Below are 17,743 nucleotides of genomic sequence, written 5' to 3' on the forward strand. Positions count from 1 at the left end.
TCGCCAATTCTTTTTTGCCAATGTGGTTATACTGTGTGAATCGGGGGGAGGCTTTTGTCTTTATTCAGACAGGGCAGAAAGGTGACTGCAGAGAAATGGGGTGGGATTTGCAAATATCTCATTCAGCCCCCCTGTAAAGAGGTTTGTCTACTGTTTAGTTTTGAAATGAATGTGCTCTAATCTTTTTCAGTGTTTCTAGTTACATTTTTAGTGATTTTACAGCTATTTATTATGTCTTGTCCCAAAGAGGTGTATTTAGAGGTTTTTGCGAAAAAAGCACAAGTGGATTTAGCTGTTTTTGACACAAAAGAAAATCTAATTTGTTAAAAAAAAATCACTGAATTGACTAAAGTGACATTTTTGAAAAAAAGTTATTTTATTCACTGACTAATAACCTTATCAGTACCTTTAAAATGAAACTACGGGACGTGAACATAGGAGCCTGATAAAAAAATGCTCATTTAAAGAAAATAAGTCTGACGGATTTAGAGGGTTTTGCATCTGAACTCTTCATATATATATATATATATGCACGTGTGTGTATTTATATATACAAAATAATTATACACAGTACACACACATATATTATGTGAACACAAACCTTTATTTTGGATGCGATTAATCGTTGCCCAGCACTAAATTCAGGGCTCGAATTTCGGCGCGGGATTGCGGGTATTGCGCATAATTCTAATCATTCCCGCAGGTCTCCCATTTATAATGCGGGAAATTCCCGCAATCGTAATCCACACTGATTATAAAATCAAATCTTTCTTTTAACAACTCTCTGCCAGACGCAATTTCACAAACAGCGTGAGTGTTCAGCGGTGCCGCGTCTTCTCTTCTCTCAAAATGTGTTGGCAAGCATCAAGCGCTGCGGCGATAACATGTCGGGACATGACGCAATATTCACTCGCACAATCGGGCCAGCAGTGCATCGTGACTGAAGTTTACCATTTGCACGTCTTTTTAAGTCTTACCAGTTTAAACATTCAAGTGATTTTAAACTAATCAGCGCTCACCGCTCTCTGAGATGATTATCCATGCGCACATTCATAGAGAATCCGCCTCATGAACAGCTGGCCAGTAACAAAAGTTATTTTTCGCGGATTATATTGCTTTAACACGCAAAATTTTGTCAATTTCGGTGTTCGTGAGTATACTCTAAACATAGTCGGTTTTGTCTTTAATAAGCATAAAACGCATGCCAGTATAATGAACACAGGATCCGTGCACTAGCTCTTAAAGTGACGGCAGCCATATGTGTCTGTCATTAATTGTGTCGTCAAAACAACCAAAGATAGCTTTAAGCTAAAGGAATCAGGATTAATAGCCTATATGTATTTAATTTATTCAGGACTAAAATACTACCCAGTGTTATTTTCCATTTGATTACTTTATTCAGTTTCTGTATATGAATACTAGTGTTAGACCTATTCAAAAACTTTTCTCTTTATTTGTATCTTTATTCTTTTGTATTTATTTGTGCTACTTTTTTCAATTTAATTAAACAATTTAAATCAAGCTTCCTTGTGATGTGTAAACTCTTAACAACAATATTACCCCATTGTAAAAATGCAATGAGCGCAAACATTTAGGCAAGATAAATGTAATAATTTTGTTTGGAAAAAATTCCCTTTCTCCCCCATTTTTCAAAACGAAATTCAGGCCCTGAAATGTATTTGTTTATCTGCATGTCGTGTGATTATTAACCCTCATCAGTGAATCGTGAACGTGTTGTTAAATTATTGAAATATGAACTGAATCTCAGGGGAACTTGTTAGTTCAGTTCGCTTGGGAATCGCTGACAAAAATAATCTTCAAAAACACACACAAATATATGAATAAACTTCTTACTATGACCGTTAACATCACAGGAGGATTACAATATATTCTTAATAAATGTCAAGAATAATAATAATAAATTATACGACAAACTAGAAAGAAAAGGATACATTATGTTTTGCATTAAAAAATGAATGATGAGAGTTCGGTGTGTTTAATTGACATGCGTTGTTTTGGACACGATGATGTTTTACAAATATCTTCTATCGTGTTCCAGGTTTGAAACGGCATGAAACTCAGGCCCTGATTACTTCTTATTTTGGGGAGAAATAAAACCCAAATATGAAATGTTTTTCAAAGAGATTCAACGCATGCATTAAAACAGACCGAGACTGTATTTGACGACATGATAGTCTTCCTCAGTTCTGACATACTCAATATGGTGTAGTTTACATATATTTTTATAAAGAATATCCATTTTCCTCTATTTTTCTCCATAAATAATGTCAGGAACGGGAGACTTTAGCTGGTGAAAGAGAGTGGATACGATATGACAGATATCAGGCCTCAAGAAAGGCTTTATAAATATATTCCTGCATATTCAAACAATGTCTTTCCTTTCCTGTATTTGTCTTCTCCTGGATAGAGGTCCTTGCACACTCCTTGTTTTTTCGTATTGGTCATTCGGTGGCTCTGAATTGTCAGAACACCTCTCAAAATGCTTGCAACGGATGCGAAAAACGCAGAAACTCGAACCCGATTCGGAGGCGGTGTGTAAACGTGATTGACACAACATGAGGTCGTATTTATTTTTTAACGTGCAAAATTTTCGGATGAGAAAATTCTGTCAGTAATTACCCGCCCTCATGTTGTTCAACCCCGTAAGACTTTTGTTTTCAGCCTTTCGTGTGTAAACGTCAAACTGACAGCAAGGGAAGTTACTGGGCTTCGTTGAAATGCCCAGCGGAGCGACTGAGAGAAACTCTGACTTTAATTAATACAATTAATAAAGGAAGAGTCCATCGCAAACGATCTGTTCGACTCAGATGAACCCCTTAGATTATGAGTCTCTATAACTTTCACGTTCACGGTTCTCTGATGTTGCTTACATGAAAAAATTATATCTTGATATTCTCTGGGTTTTTATCGATAACTATAATTATACGATATTTTGCTGAGTGTGTAATTGTACTGGTATTTTGGCAGGTTTATGACTGCCGTGAACAGCTGACTCATAAAGTTTTCATATTCTCCCTATTCTGGCCAGTTCACAGCCGTGACAGAAATGATCTTTTCCAATAAGTTTACATTGATTTTTAACTTTTATGGGCATTTTTTTCTTTATAAAGCCATTTTTTTACCTAATTAAAAGTTTACATCATCTTTTATGTACAATTCTTTACATTTAATCATTAAAGGGGTGGTATATGGATTATGATTGGTCAGATCGCCTGTCAATCAAACTCCCTGCGAAGGGTGAATTGGGAGCTGATGGAAGTGTGTGTTACTGTATTGCGTGATGATGAAGATGATGGTGGTGCGGTTGTCAAGTTTACCAGCACAGCCCTACCTAATGGAAGTGTTTGTTGCTCTATTGCGTGATTTTTAGGCTCAAAGCCTCATTGTGCACCAGAGATGATGAAGAGGGCTCACCTGAAGAGCTCCTCGGCGCCCGAGAGCTCCTGTAGTCTCTGCTGGAGGAGGAGGATCTCAGAGGTGAAGCGCTCCTGCGTCTCCTGCTTCTGCTGCTGGTAGAAGACCTTCAGCCGCTCGATCTCGCGCCGGTGAGTCTCCTCCAGCTGAGCCCTACACTCCTGAAACTCAGCCTTCAGCTGCGGGACCGTCAGCTCACTCGGCTCTGCGGGAGCAGATATACTTATAACTTTTTTTTTTTCAAGGAACCCATTTCACAGTTAGCATTCTCGAGCTACCAGACACTGTTTTGTGCGAATGAGCGGCCGAAGCCCATTAAAGGCAGGGTAGGCAGTTTGTTTCTAAAACACTTTTGCCCAAATTAGTTTAAACTGTCTTTATATACCAATACATATCTAAAATGCAAGTACTCTGAAAAGGAGAGTATAAAAATCGAGTGTCTGTAGTCGTCTCAGGGCTGCAATAAACACAGCTACTCTCCCCATTCTGAACGAATGCACTGATTGGCTGGGCGACTGTCACTCTCCCTCGCTACCATGACTACCACCCCTGCTGCTACAGGAGCCGTCCACATGCGCACGCCCGGTTGACTCGCTCATTTCGAAAGAGGAGAGGCACGTACCGGCCGGAAGCTAGAAAGTCTCACAATTATGGCAGAGAAAGAGCAGTCAAAATTCCCAGAACCACCTGTACCTGCATATACAGTCAGCGCAGGCAAACAAGGCAGAAACAGGTGATGTCACTCCATGCCCTGCGCTCGTCTCCGCTTGGCGCTGGTGAACGCTCCTCCAGGTGAGTGGTCGGCATCACGCGTTCATGTGTTTTGGGGGCGTGGCTTTGGAAGGAGCCCAATTGAGGGTGTTTCTCTGTTGGATACTTTCAAAATCCAGGAGTTTTCTGCTAGTTTCTCAAACTTACCTACCCTGCCTTTAAGGGTTGTTGGTGTCGTGTAAGCGGCCCCTAAGTTAATAACTACCGTATATACCCGAATATAAGACGACCCCCCCATTTTCCAGACTTATTTTTGGGGGAAAATAGATTTTTGTGGAAAAAAATCTGGTTTTCAACAGAAAATAATTTTAAGAGCAAATTTCCGAGGCGTTGTTCCAAATGCCTCGCATCACCGGTGCCTCGTGTAGAGGCCCGCTCGTCGGCGGAGACCGGCACATATGCGCTTCCTGATTGGCCATGACTGCGGCTGCCCTGAGTACGACGGGATGGATTTAACCGCCCTGCGGGGTCGTCTGGCCGTTTTCGCCGACGATCCGGCTCCCGCTCTCTCTCTCTCCCTCTGCTCGAGCCGCGCAAGAAAAAGCGCCGTTCACAGAGGATGCCAGAGGGGACGGAGACAAGCGAGCAGAGACCCCCAAAGCGACGCGCTCGTTTCTTCCAAGCGCGTCCGCATCACATCGTGATCCTCGGCGCTCTCGTCAGTCGACGGCGCGGGAGAAAAAGGCTATCAATCGATTCCTCCACTCGAATATAAGATGACCCCACATTTTTCAGCCTATTTTTAGGACAAAAACCTCGTCTTATATTCGGGTATATACGGTAATGATCTTTGCAACAAAAGTGAATTAAATCAAAACTAACTTTAGCTGGACAATAACTTTAATTTCCTATCATACCTGTAAAGCTGCTTTGAAACAATCTATACTGTTAAAAGCTCTATATAAATGAAGGTGACTATACAGAGCTCTGGGATTCACATAAAACAGCACAGGACGTTCAACAGAAGAGAGAAAAACACCACTGATGCCTGATTCTTATACGCTTGTGTTTATCAGCTTTTTTACAGTCTGAATCTGTTTTCTAATATCAATTGGACTGTTTTGAGACTTCAGTTTCGAACTTAAAGGTGCAGTCTGTAAGAATGACTAGTGGTCGTGATGGGTACTGCAGTCCATGAACACAAATGTGTTGCTAAATGATTGAAAGTTCAAATCTCAAAAGGGGTCGGCTGACAAAAAAAACGTTTGTGAATCCCTGATTTATAACATTACTATCACATCGGTTAGCAGCAATAACATATAGCCATTTTTGCTGATAGCATTAACCATAAACGTTTGTATTAGTGCGGGTTAAACAGAGCCGTTTTACAGTGTCTCTCTCTTTCATGTTGAAGGGTCTCTTAATAATAGATCTGAAACACCGGGGCTCGTTTCATGTTCACTGACCTGAGGACGGAGCGCTGAGGCCCTGTTGCTCCTGTAAACGCCGCAGCTCGTGCTCGTGTGTGTCCATGAGCTCCCGCTCTCGACTGCGCAGCTCCTGCTCGTGTGTGTCCCGCATCTCCCGCTCTCGACTGCGCAGCTCCTGCTCGTGTGTGTCCATGAGCAGCTCGAGCTGCGCGGCGTGGATCTGCGAGAGACTGATGCGCTGAGCCTCTAACTGCAGACGACACTCATCCTACACACACACACACACACACACACAGCGTGAAGGATAGCGGACACACACCTGATGTCATAGTGATGCCCATCTGGACTTAAAGGTGAATTAAATGTGCACATATTCTGATGCTGAAATACACCAGAGACAGATATACACTCATGTTCAAAAGATTGGGGTAAGTAAGAAAATTAAAGAAATTAATACTTTTATTCAGCAAGGTCTCATTAAATCGATCGAAAGTGACAGTAAAGACACTTATAATGTTACAAAAGATTATATTTCAAATAAATGCTGTGCTTTTGAACTTTGAATTCATCAAAGAATCCTGAAAAACTTTTTTTAACACTGATAATAATAATCATAAATGTGTCTTGAGCATCAGATCCTCATATTAGAGTGATTTCTGAAGGATCATGTGACACTGAAGACTGGAGTAATGATGCTGAGAATTCAGCTTTGATCACAGGAATAAATTACACTTTACTATATATTCACATAGAAAATGGTTATTTTAAATTATCATAATATTTAACAATATTACTAAGGGTGTTTCTAATCAAATAAATGCAGGCTAGTTGAGAAGATTCTTTGTTTAAAAACTAAAAATCTTACCGATCCCAAACATTTGAACGGCAGTGTAAGTGGATGAAACATGTACTTTTCTGACTCAGCCAATGGCGTGAGTCTGTGGGCGGGCCATTCTGTTTGACCGACCAATGACGAGAGGCCGGGCAGAGAAAAGGCAGCAGGAAAACCTGCTTGGAAACAATCAGTATTTCTGCAAAAACCCTGTTTGGAGCCACTAATCTCACATCATAATCAGTGTGAGGTTTCCGCCTGGACATCATGCGAGTCTTTATCTGAAACCATGATCTGAGAGAAGAGTTCAGATGAGCCCATCACACACACACACATCTGTGGTTTAGCATATCATGAGACTGAGAGGCTCTTTTATCCGAGACACAAAGAGTCCCGTACGGATTGATGTGATGACATCGCTACAGGCACAGATGAAGCATTTCAATGACCATCACAGGAATATGGAGATCGAGAATCAATTAATGCCAGAGAAAACTCTGCAGCCCGTTTATTCACAGGAAATACCGGCGATGGTTTAATAGCAGGCGTTTGATAAATGTCACAGCTATCGCACTAATACCGAAAGCCAAATTCAGCTAATAGCTCTCAAGAGCAGTCTGAGACGCGCACACACTCGAGTCACATCTACTGAAAAGCTTATTGGAGCACGTTTTACAAGAAAATACAGTCTTTCTATTTCAAAATTTTAAAGAAAAAACACGTTCAGTTCAGTGTGTTACTTGCTGATTCTTTGAAATAATTTCCACTCAGAAATTGCTAGTAACTTGAACAAATAATTACAAAGCAGAGCTGAAGGATTCTGGGTAAACGGAGATCACGATTCTCTTGTTTGAAACGGAGATCACGATTCTGAACAGACAACTAAACAAAAACATGCAAGTTACTAGAGGTTCTGACTAAATGTTAATTGTCTTTTTTTTTAATATATAGATTATAAATCACAATTATTTTGCTCAATATTGAAATCAAGATTATTATAGGTTGGTGATATGATCAAACTCTTATTTTATGATGTGAGTAATGCTAAATGTCGGTGAAATTTCACAATTATCAATACTTAATTACAAAACTAATATTAGGTTAATTAATAATTAAAGGAAACAGTCAGAAATACTATAAGAACAAATAAACAAAATTACAGACAAAATTTACAGAACAAAAATAAACAGTGCTTTAGGTTTTTCAGGAAGATAAGCAACAGCCTACAACAGAAATTGAATAAAGTAATTAGGGATGCACCGATCCACATTTTTTCACTTCCGATCCGATCCCGATACCTGAATTTGGATATCGGCCGATACCGATTCTATTCCGATACCAGAGCTGTGTTTGCTTTAATATTATTATTATCATTATTGTTGATTTTATATGATGCTGAAATAAACTCCTCTCAACAGGCAAGTATGATATGTACGTATCTATGCGTGTATGTCCTAAAAGGCAACTTTAGGTAAATATAAGGTCAGAAAAACAGGAAATCCTGTTAACAGGAAAAATCCCATTCTGAAAGCAAATATGCAACTGTAAGGGTTTCAAATTGATTGTCATGTCAATATTTATTACATTCCCAAAATGTCAAATACTTGAGTCTTGAAATATAAGAAAAGTGCAAGTGTAAACATCTTACACACACACACTATCAATAAAACAGTTTGCATCAACAGCAAAAAAACAAGTACACTGGCTCTTGTAGCATCAACAAATCAAGGTTTTAAAATGTAAAATATTAGAAATATAAGAAAAGTGCAATAGTCCAACATTTTCGTAGGCTATTCGTGATTCAGCTGCTCTGAATTGTCAAAACACCATTCAAACTCTATTCAAACTTCTTGCTACGGATGCGAAAAACGCAGATTTTTTTTTATGACGGACGAAAGTTTCAGTGGCAGTATGCAAGCGTGATTGACATAACGTGAGGTCGTATTTATTTTTTAACGTGCGAAAATTTCAGACGTGAATTTCGGACTCCGTGTGCAAGGGCCTTAACACACACACACACACACACACACACTATCAATAAAACGGCTCCCGTTGTCTTTCTGCCCACTGGCTAAAAAATCCTCGTGCTCTTTAACGTGGTGCTTTTTTAAATGTTTGATTGCGTTCGTTGTGTTGACCGACGCGAGGGAGCTTCCACCTCTCTGAATTACAGCTTTGCAAACATTGCATTTTGCTGTCTTGCTCCGCGGTGTTTCCAGTGTGAAGTATTTCCACACAGCGGACATAATGCTGCTCAATGCTTTCCTGCTAGCTGGCTGCAAACTGTGGAATGGATTTTCTGAGCGGAGGCGTGTCTCATGACTCTGTGTCTATTTGAGCCGCGCCTCCGTTCAGGAAATCCATTCCACAGTTTGCAGCCAGCTAGCAGACTAGCCGGCGGGAATCAATTTTGGAGTCTTTTCAGCAGACAACGTTAAAGCGCAGGCATGGCTCATGGATATCGGATATCTCCGCAGGTTGGATCGGGAAAATCCGATACGTGAATTTACGCTGGTATCGGTCCCGATACCGATACTGGATCGGATCGGCCCCATCCCTAAAAGTAATCAAATATAATAACACACCGCTGCATGCATTAATTATAGACTAATTTGTGCTAAAACTACAGTTTATTCATTGAAGAGCAGTGAGTGATTTCATCTTTGTCTTTTGTTGTTTGATTAACACTAATGACTGATGCAGGTTTATTAGGGTGCTGTCACTTTAAGAGCGAACGCATGGATCCAATGTACCGATACACACATGCTCGTCCTCAGTGTTTACATCCACTTACGACATGACAGACCGCACATCTGGATGTTCACTGTGATCGGAGATAATGGGTTTAATAGACAGAGCCGAATCGCTGTCATTTAGGACTAAGATCATGTGGGTGTTTTAACTTTTAATCGCACAGCTCTATTTCAAAGTAAATCATGAACCATTTCTTTCAGTGTAAGTCTCCTAAACTGTTGAGCTGAATCTATAAGATGAAGAACAGCACGAGTTTGATTTGCACAGACAGACAATTACTTACATGCTCAGCGCCGTCCATTTCCAGTGGCAGAATCACACGCGAAGCTCTGACAGCGTCTCCATCGACCTGAGCATCTCCCGTCTCATGCTGCAGGACACACACACACACACACACACACACACACGTCATGAGAGAGTTTAACTCATGAACACACAACCATCCTGTAGGTGAGGACGGAGCATCAAATCTAGCAACACATGACATTTATCGAAAACAAACTCGTTGAGAAAGCTGCATGATTACGACATCAAATGCATGAGCTCATTAGCATACGACATCACATGCATGAGCTCATTAGCATATGGCACCCACATTTACATATCAACACCAGTGTTCAGAAACTTCACTGAAGAATAGTCATGTAAATGACATCAATATGCAGATGTTAGTCGATCATAACAACGGTCATTTGCTAAATCAGCCAATATAATTTAGGATAAAGGACCACAAAACAATTGGTTCAAGAAAATTCTGCCACACATTTTTCCTGTCTGGGTCATATTTAAAAAAAAAAATATATATATATATATATTTCTCAGCTCATTTAAAGCAACTAATCCTATTTAAGGACCATTATAATTTGTTGCCAAGTGACTAATTTGCAAAAAAACAAAAACAATCACTCATTGTGAAGAAACTTGTTCAACTACATCATGGTAATATATATACTTCAGTTAATTTAAGCTGAATTAAATAAAAACCTGCAATAATTACTGACTAATTTAAGGTAGAATTAAATAAAACTCATCCAGCCACATTAGGATAATGATAATTGTGCAAATGTGCTTAATTGTCTTTAAAATTATAAATACCATAACATTGCAAAAAGCCTTTTAATGTGCAATGGCAACAAGCAAACAAACATCTTTTTCCTTCTGCTTTCAGGGGGACATGTGACCTGCGTCTGTTTTAGTGAGATTCACCCATAAATGGTCTTTAGAGACTCAAAAAAATAAGTGTAAATGAAGGCCTTTTCCATCAGAGCTGCTGAGATCAAAGAGTGTTTCACACACAAGGAGAATAAAGCTCATCTGTCTCTCTCTCTGCTATAACACAATCTCTCTCGCCCCTCGCTCACCCTGCTCTCTGTCCGAATGGCAATAATCCCTCGTTCTTTCTCGCTCGCGGTAAGTGCCCTCGATGCGCATCGATTCCTCCCACAGTTCTGCACAGATATATAATTCCCAGACCGTCTGCCGATAAAACAGCAGCTTTTTAAACGCAGTGCAGATAAAAACCAACTGTTGCATCACGAGTTGCCGTGAACGAGCACGAGCGCTCTGTTTAATCATCATGAGGCGGTAGCATGTTGCTTACCTGCTGCGTGAGGCTGAAGGAGACCGCGAGCTGCTCGTCGTGAGTGTGTGTGTGTGTGTGTGGAGCAAGCCGGCTCGCTGTAGTACTCGCAGGCGTCTCTCTCTCCCTCCCTGATCTGGTGTGTGTGTGATGCGTCTCCAGCCCACCAGAAACACTGCAGTCCCGAACCAGCGCTTTATTCCTCAGCTCCAGCTCGTCTGCCAGGCGCTTAGCATCCGCTTCCGCTAGCGAGAGCCGCTCGGCTAAACTCTTCTTCTCTTTCTCGACCGCCTCGAGCTTCTCCATCAGCTCGGTCGTGTGTTTCTCACTCCCGTCCACCTCATCGCGGCTCGTCCGCATCTCGGCGAGCCTCTTCTCGAACTCCTCGGCTTCTCTGATCAGGCGCTCCTCTAGTTGTGTTTTAGCGTTAGCCATGAACACGTACTCGTCCTTCAGCTCCTGGAAGTTCACCTGGAAGTTCCTCTCGGCGAAGGAGAAGGTGTTCCTCTGCGTGTCGATCTCGTCCTGAAGCTCCTCGAGTCGCGCGGACGCCTGCTCGTTCTCCAACGTTAGCTTGTTGACGTCCTCCAGGAGATTGCTGATTTCGCTCTGTCTCGGTCTCTCGAGCTCCTCAGAGTTTCCGCTTTCCTCGTTGTGTTTCAGCGCCTGAAGCAGCGCGACTCTCTCGCTCTCCGCCGACGCTAGCTTGTCCTCGTAGCCGTCGATAGCCTCGCGGTGTCTCACGCTCATCTCGTCCCGCAGGTTCTGCACGTTGAGCTGGCCTTCCCGCTGAAGGTCGTCTCGGAGTCGGGAAAGCTCTTCCTCGTGGCTGAACAAGAGTTGCGTTCGGAGTCGCTCCAGTTCTGATTCCTGCGACTCGGCCATGCGATCCAACACCGCGTCTTTTTCCCGCTCTAGCATGTCGAGTTTAATCTTATAGTTCGTAATCTCTGATTCATGCTTGACCTCGAGCTCGACGTTAGCCGTCTGCGCGGCATCAAGCGCGTCACGTAGGCGCTGCACCTCACTGACCTCTGACCTCACACTCCGCAACTCGTTGTGTAAACGCTCAACTTGATGCGCCAGACTGAGTTTCTCTCCACTCACCCGCGCTAACTCCTGCTCCGCTTTCTCTCGTAGCACTAGCGTCTCCTGCAGCTTCTGCTGGAGCTCGATGACCCTCACGTTCAGGACGTTGCTCTGAAACACCTGACCTTTGAACTTCTCAATCTCGGATTGATGCTCCTGAACGATTTTCTCCACTTCGGCGCGACTTTGCTCTCGGATTCGGTCCACTTCGGCCGCGTGTTGAACCCGGAGCTCGTGTTTCATGGCCACGATCTGCTCCCCGTACATCTCGTCGAGCTCGGCTCGCAGCGTGTCGCGCTCTGATTGGCTGCCGTGGTGATGGCAGCGCTGCTGAAGATCCTCCACGGTTTTCATGAGCTGCAGGATTTCTCCCGAAGACATGCGCTCCTTCTGCCTGGACACGGTGAGCTCGCGTTCGCAGATGTCCAGCTCTTGGGCTTTCGCTGACAAACGCCTGTTCGCTTCTTCCGCCTGTTGTTTGCTGGTCAGAAGCTGATCCTGAAGCTGCGTTATCGACTGCTGATGCTCCGAGATCAGACGCTGATGATGTTCGGTGTTCAGCAAGTCCTTTTCTCGTAAACTCAGTGCAGACGATTCTTCGGATTCTGTGTGGAACTGATGACAGAGAAAACGGCATGTTTTTATTTCAAACAAGTTGCATTTAATTTCATTAGACAAAAACTGACCACACTATTCAGTCAGGGTGTTTTTCACACGGTTCATTTGGGCGTTTTTTTCTGAAGGGGTCGTCGGATGCCCATTTTCCACAAGTTGGTGTGAGTCTTTAGGGTCTTCATGTAAGGTTTGCAACATACTTTGGTTAAAACTCCTAAATTATTGTGTAAAACAACAGCCTTTTACCTCCTCAAAAACATCTAGCTAATATGCTAATACGGGACAGTCCGTCAGCGGTCGTGGGCGGAGCATGAGCAATATGACATCATAGTGCTCAGAAAATCCAAACGGCTTGATTATTGAGAGTGTTTAGGCTTTTTGAGGATTAAAAAAAAGGAGTGAATGGTTTTCTTCAGTGTATGGTGGTTGTGTCCACACACTGCACACACACATTTATGTGCAAACACCATATAAAAGAGAATTTTGCATCCGATGACCCCTTTAATAAAACCTGGTTTCAACCACAGAAAAAAAAAAGGTAATTGCTGAAGAATTTTAATAATTCTCGTTACAATCATAGTCATTGTTTCATTGTTATAGTTATTTTTATAATTATCGTTACGATCATAGTCATCGTTTCATCGTTATAGCTATTTTATAATTATCGTTACAATCATAGTCATCGTTATAGTTATTTTTATAATTATCGTTACAATCATAGTCATCATTTTAGTTATTTTTATAATTATCGTTACAATCAGTCATTGTTTCATCGTTATAGCTATTTTTATAATTATCGTTACAATCATAGTCATCGTTTCATCGTTATAGCTATTTTATAATTATCGTTACAATCATAGTCATCGTTTCATCGTTATAGCTATTTTATAATTATCGTTACAATCAGTCATCGTTTCATCGTTATAGCTATTTTTATAATTATCGTTACAATCATAGTCATCGTTTCATCGTTATAGCTATTTTATAATTATCGTTACAATCATAGTCATCGTTTCATCGTTATAGCTATTTTATAATTATCGTTACAATCAGTCATCGTTTCATCGTTATAGCTATTTTTATAATTATCGTTATAATCATAGTCATCATTATAGCTATTTTTATAATTATCGTTATAATCATAGTCATCGTTATAGCTATATTATAATTATCGTTACAATCATAGTCATCGTTTCATCGTTATAGCTGTTTTTATAATTATCGTTACAATCATAGTCATCGTTTTAGTTATTTTTATAATTATCGTTACAATCCTAGTCATCGTTTCATCGTTATGGCTATTTTTATAATTATCGTTTCATCGTTATAGCTATTTTTATAATTATCGTTATAATCATAGTCTTCGTTATAGCTATTTTTATAATTATCGTTATAATCATAGTCATCGTTATAGCTATTTTATAATTATCGTTACAATCATAGACATCGTTTCATCGTTATAGCTATTTTTATAATTATCGTTATAATCATAGTCATCGTTATAGCTATTTTATAATTATCGTTACAATCATAGACATCATTTCATCGTTATAGCTATTTTTATAATTATCGTTATAATCATAGTCATCGTTATAGCTAATTTTATAACTATCGTTATAATCATAGACATCGTTTCATCGTTATAGCTATTTTTATAATTATCGTTATAATCATAGTCATCGTTATAGCTATTTTTATAACTAACGTTATAATCATAGTCATCGTTTCATCGTTATAGCTATTTTTATAATTATCGTTATAATCATAGTCATCGTTATAGCTATTTTTATAACTATCGTTATAATCATAGACATCGTTTCATCGTTATAGCTATTTTTATAATTATCGTTATAATCATAGTCATCGTTATAGCTATTTTTATAACTATCGTTATAATCATAGTCATCGTTTCATCGTTATAGCTATTTTTATAATTAAGGTATAATCATAGTCATCGTTATAGTTTTTTGTATAATTATCGTTACAATCATAGTCATCAAATAAAAAAAGGTAATTGCGGCTTTTTCTAACAATTCTCACTTTTTCTCAAAATTCCTAATTGCGAGTTATAAACTATATACTATATATAAACTTATAAACTATATAAAGTTAATAACCTGAAATTCAGAATTTTTTCTCATTGCGAGAAATTCAGAATTGTAAGATAAAATACCTTTTAATTGTTTATTCCATGGTGGAAACGAGCTTCCGTAACGAGGAGACGTTTACAAGCTAAATTATTTAATTTATTTAAATACAGGTATGCTAGGTTTTAAAAAGAATTCTGCTTTAAACTGTATTTATTTAATAATTATAGAATTATGCATATACTAAGCATTCATTTAAATGGAAGATTTATAAAAAATAAAATTAAAAAAGCTGTAATCTGTAAAGAAAAACTGAATTTAAGACTTTTTAAACACCTAGTTGTTATTCTCACACATTCCTCTAAATATATTTTACAGTTCACACACACACATCTATTTTAAGTCGCAAATGCTATAAGGTGAAGGTTTGGCTGTTTCGACGAGTGTAAAAACGTGCCTGTGCATCAGCTGAACCACCATGACCAATACCATCATTTGGCCTGATGACCAACAACAGGTTGGCCGTAACGACTGGGCTCTCTAGTCAGTGGAAAAACAAACAGGTTCTGAGAAGGGTCGCAAGTTGAACCAACTTTGAACCAGCACCAGTTCCGAACCAGTTCTTTTTTGGTGGAAACGAGGCAGCAGATCTCATCAGTGAACTCACCTTCTCGGCTTCACTCAGCCTCTCCTGAAGCTGTGTGATCAGTATCAGCTGCTCCTGTGTCTTCTCCTGGTGACCTCTGACCTGCGCGTCCCTCTCGTCCAGCTTCTCCTGGTGACCTCTGACCTGCGCGTCCCTGTCGTCCAGCTGCTGCTGGTACAGTGTGATCTTCTCCTGGTGACCTTTGACCTGCGCGTCCCTGTCGTCGAGCTGCTGCTGGTACAGTATGAGCTTCTCCTGGTGACCTCTGACCTGCGCGTCCCTGTCGTCCAGCTGCTGCTGGTACAGTGTGATCTTCTCCTGGTGACCTTTTACCTGCGCCTCACTCTCGTCCAGCTGCTGCTGGTACAGTGTGATCTTCTCCTGGTAAAGCGTGATCTGCTGACGGGCCTGGAGAAGATCTGAGGCGGTGGAGCTGATGCTGGAGCTGATGCTGGAGCTCCTCAGGATCTCCCCGGCCTGCAGCTGGAGGAAGAACGAGACCGTCAGGGTATCGACCAATACAATATATAACAACCGTAAACCTCAGACGTTACAGTTATCGTTAGTAATTTTTAGAATTATTGTTAGTTATAGTTATCGTTACAGTTAAAGTTATTGTTACAGTTATTTTTAGCATTATCGTTAGTTATAGTTATTGTTACAGTTATTTTTAGAATTATCGTTATAGTTATCGTTATAGTTATTTTAGAATTATCGTTACAGTTATAGTTATCGTTAGTTATTTTTAGAATTATCGTTACAGTTATAGTTATCGTTACAGTTATTTTTAGAATTATCGGTAAAGTTTGTTATCATTATAATTATTTTTAGAATTATCGTTATAGTTATAGTTATCGTAGTTATTTTTAGAATTATCGTTATAGTTATCGTTAGTTATTTTTAGAATTATCGTTAGTTATAGTTATCGTTACAGTTTTTTAGAATTATCGTTAAAGTTATAGTTATCGTTTCAGTTATTTTTAGAATGATCGTTAAAGTTTGTTATCGTTATAATTATTTTTAGAATTATCGTTATAGTTATAGTTATCGTTAGTTATTTTTAGAATTATCGTTAGTTATCGTTACAGTTATTTTTAGAATTATCGTTACAGTTATAGTTATCGTTACAGTTTTTTAGAATTATCGTTAAAGTTATAGTTATCGTTAGTTATTTTTAGAATTATCGTTAAAGTTGTAGTTATCGTTACAGTTAGTTATCGTTAGTTATTTTTTTAAATTATCGTTACAGTTATAAGTTATTTTTGAATTATCGTTACAGTTATCGTTAGTTATTTTTTGAATTATCGTTACAGTTATAGTTATCATTAGTTATTTTTAGAATTATCGTTACAGTTATAGTTATCATTAGTTATTTTTTGAATTATCGTTACAGTTAGTTATCGTTAGTTATTTTTTTAATTATCATTACAGTTATAGTTATTAGTTATTTTTAGAATTATCGTTACAGTTATCGTTACAGTTATTTTTTTAATTATAATTACAGTTATAGTTATCATTAGTTATTTTTAGAATTATCGTTACAGTTATAGTTATCATTAGTTATTTTTTGAATTATCGTTACAGTTATAGTTATCATTAGTTATTTTTAGAATTATCGTTAGTTATAGTTATCATTAGTTATTTTTAGAATTATCGTTACAGTTATAGTTATCATTAGTTATTTTTTTAATTATCGTTACAGTTAGTTATCGTTAGTTATTTTTTTAATTATCATTACAGTTATAGTTATCATTAGTTATTTTTATAATTATTGTTACAGTTATTGTTATCATTAGTTACTTTAGAATTATCGTTACAGTTATAGTTATCATTAGTTATTTTTAGAATTATCGTTACAGTTATAGTTATCATTAGTTATTTTTTTAATTATCGTTACAGTTATAGTTATCATTAGTTATTTTTAGAATTATCGTTACAGTTAGTTATCATTAGTTATTTTTAGAATTATCGTTACAGTTATAGTTATCATTAGTTATTTTTAGAATTATCGTTACAGTTATAGTTATCATTAGTTATTTTTTTAATTATCGTTACAGTTATAGTTATCATTAGTTATTTTTTAAATTATCGTTACAGTTAGTTATCGTTAGTTATTTTTTTAATTATCATTACAGTTATAGTTATCATTAGTTATTTTTATAATTATTGTTACAGTTATTGTTACAGTTATTTTTAGAATTATCATTATAGTTATCGTTACAGTTATTTTTAGAATTATCATTATAGTTATCGTTACAGTTATCATTATAGTTGAATATGTTTGTAGTTACAGGCTGTTCTAAATAATAACGCAATCATTATAATTAAAGTAAAGTTTATAAAGTTTTGGTCCGCAGATAAAGCATCCCGCAGGAACAGTAGCGACGCGTCTGGTACCTGTTGGAACTGAATCTGCAGTTTCTGGCTTTGCTCGGTGAGCTGCAGGAACTCCCGCATCACTTCCTCCTTCTCGGCCCGCGCCTGCTGCATGTTAGCGGTGAGCTGCGTGATGATCTCGTCCCTCTGTTTCAGCGCCTCCTCGAACTCCGGCAGCTGTGGACACAC

General features: G+C 38.7%; 1 protein-coding gene across 1 annotated transcript in view; it reads right to left on the reverse strand.

The window, feature by feature from the left end:
- akap9 (A kinase (PRKA) anchor protein 9) overlaps positions 1-17,743 on the reverse strand; it is a 135,438-nt gene that overhangs the window by 78,313 nt on the left and 39,382 nt on the right. The window contains exons 7-12 of the mRNA XM_056260477.1: positions 17,576-17,731; positions 15,200-15,661; positions 10,763-12,445; positions 9,446-9,532; positions 5,613-5,844; positions 3,436-3,640 (exon numbers count right to left, since the gene is read on the reverse strand). Of these exons, the coding sequence (XP_056116452.1) occupies positions 3,436-3,640; positions 5,613-5,844; positions 9,446-9,532; positions 10,763-12,445; positions 15,200-15,661; positions 17,576-17,731 (2,825 nt within the window). The remainder of the gene's footprint in view (positions 1-3,435; positions 3,641-5,612; positions 5,845-9,445; positions 9,533-10,762; positions 12,446-15,199; positions 15,662-17,575; positions 17,732-17,743) is intronic.

The sequence above is a fragment of the Rhinichthys klamathensis genome, unplaced genomic scaffold, assembly GCF_029890125.1.
Source record: "Rhinichthys klamathensis goyatoka isolate OS25496 unplaced genomic scaffold, OSU_Roscu_1.1 h1tg000176l_1, whole genome shotgun sequence".
Lineage (NCBI taxonomy): Eukaryota > Metazoa > Chordata > Actinopteri > Cypriniformes > Leuciscidae > Rhinichthys > Rhinichthys klamathensis.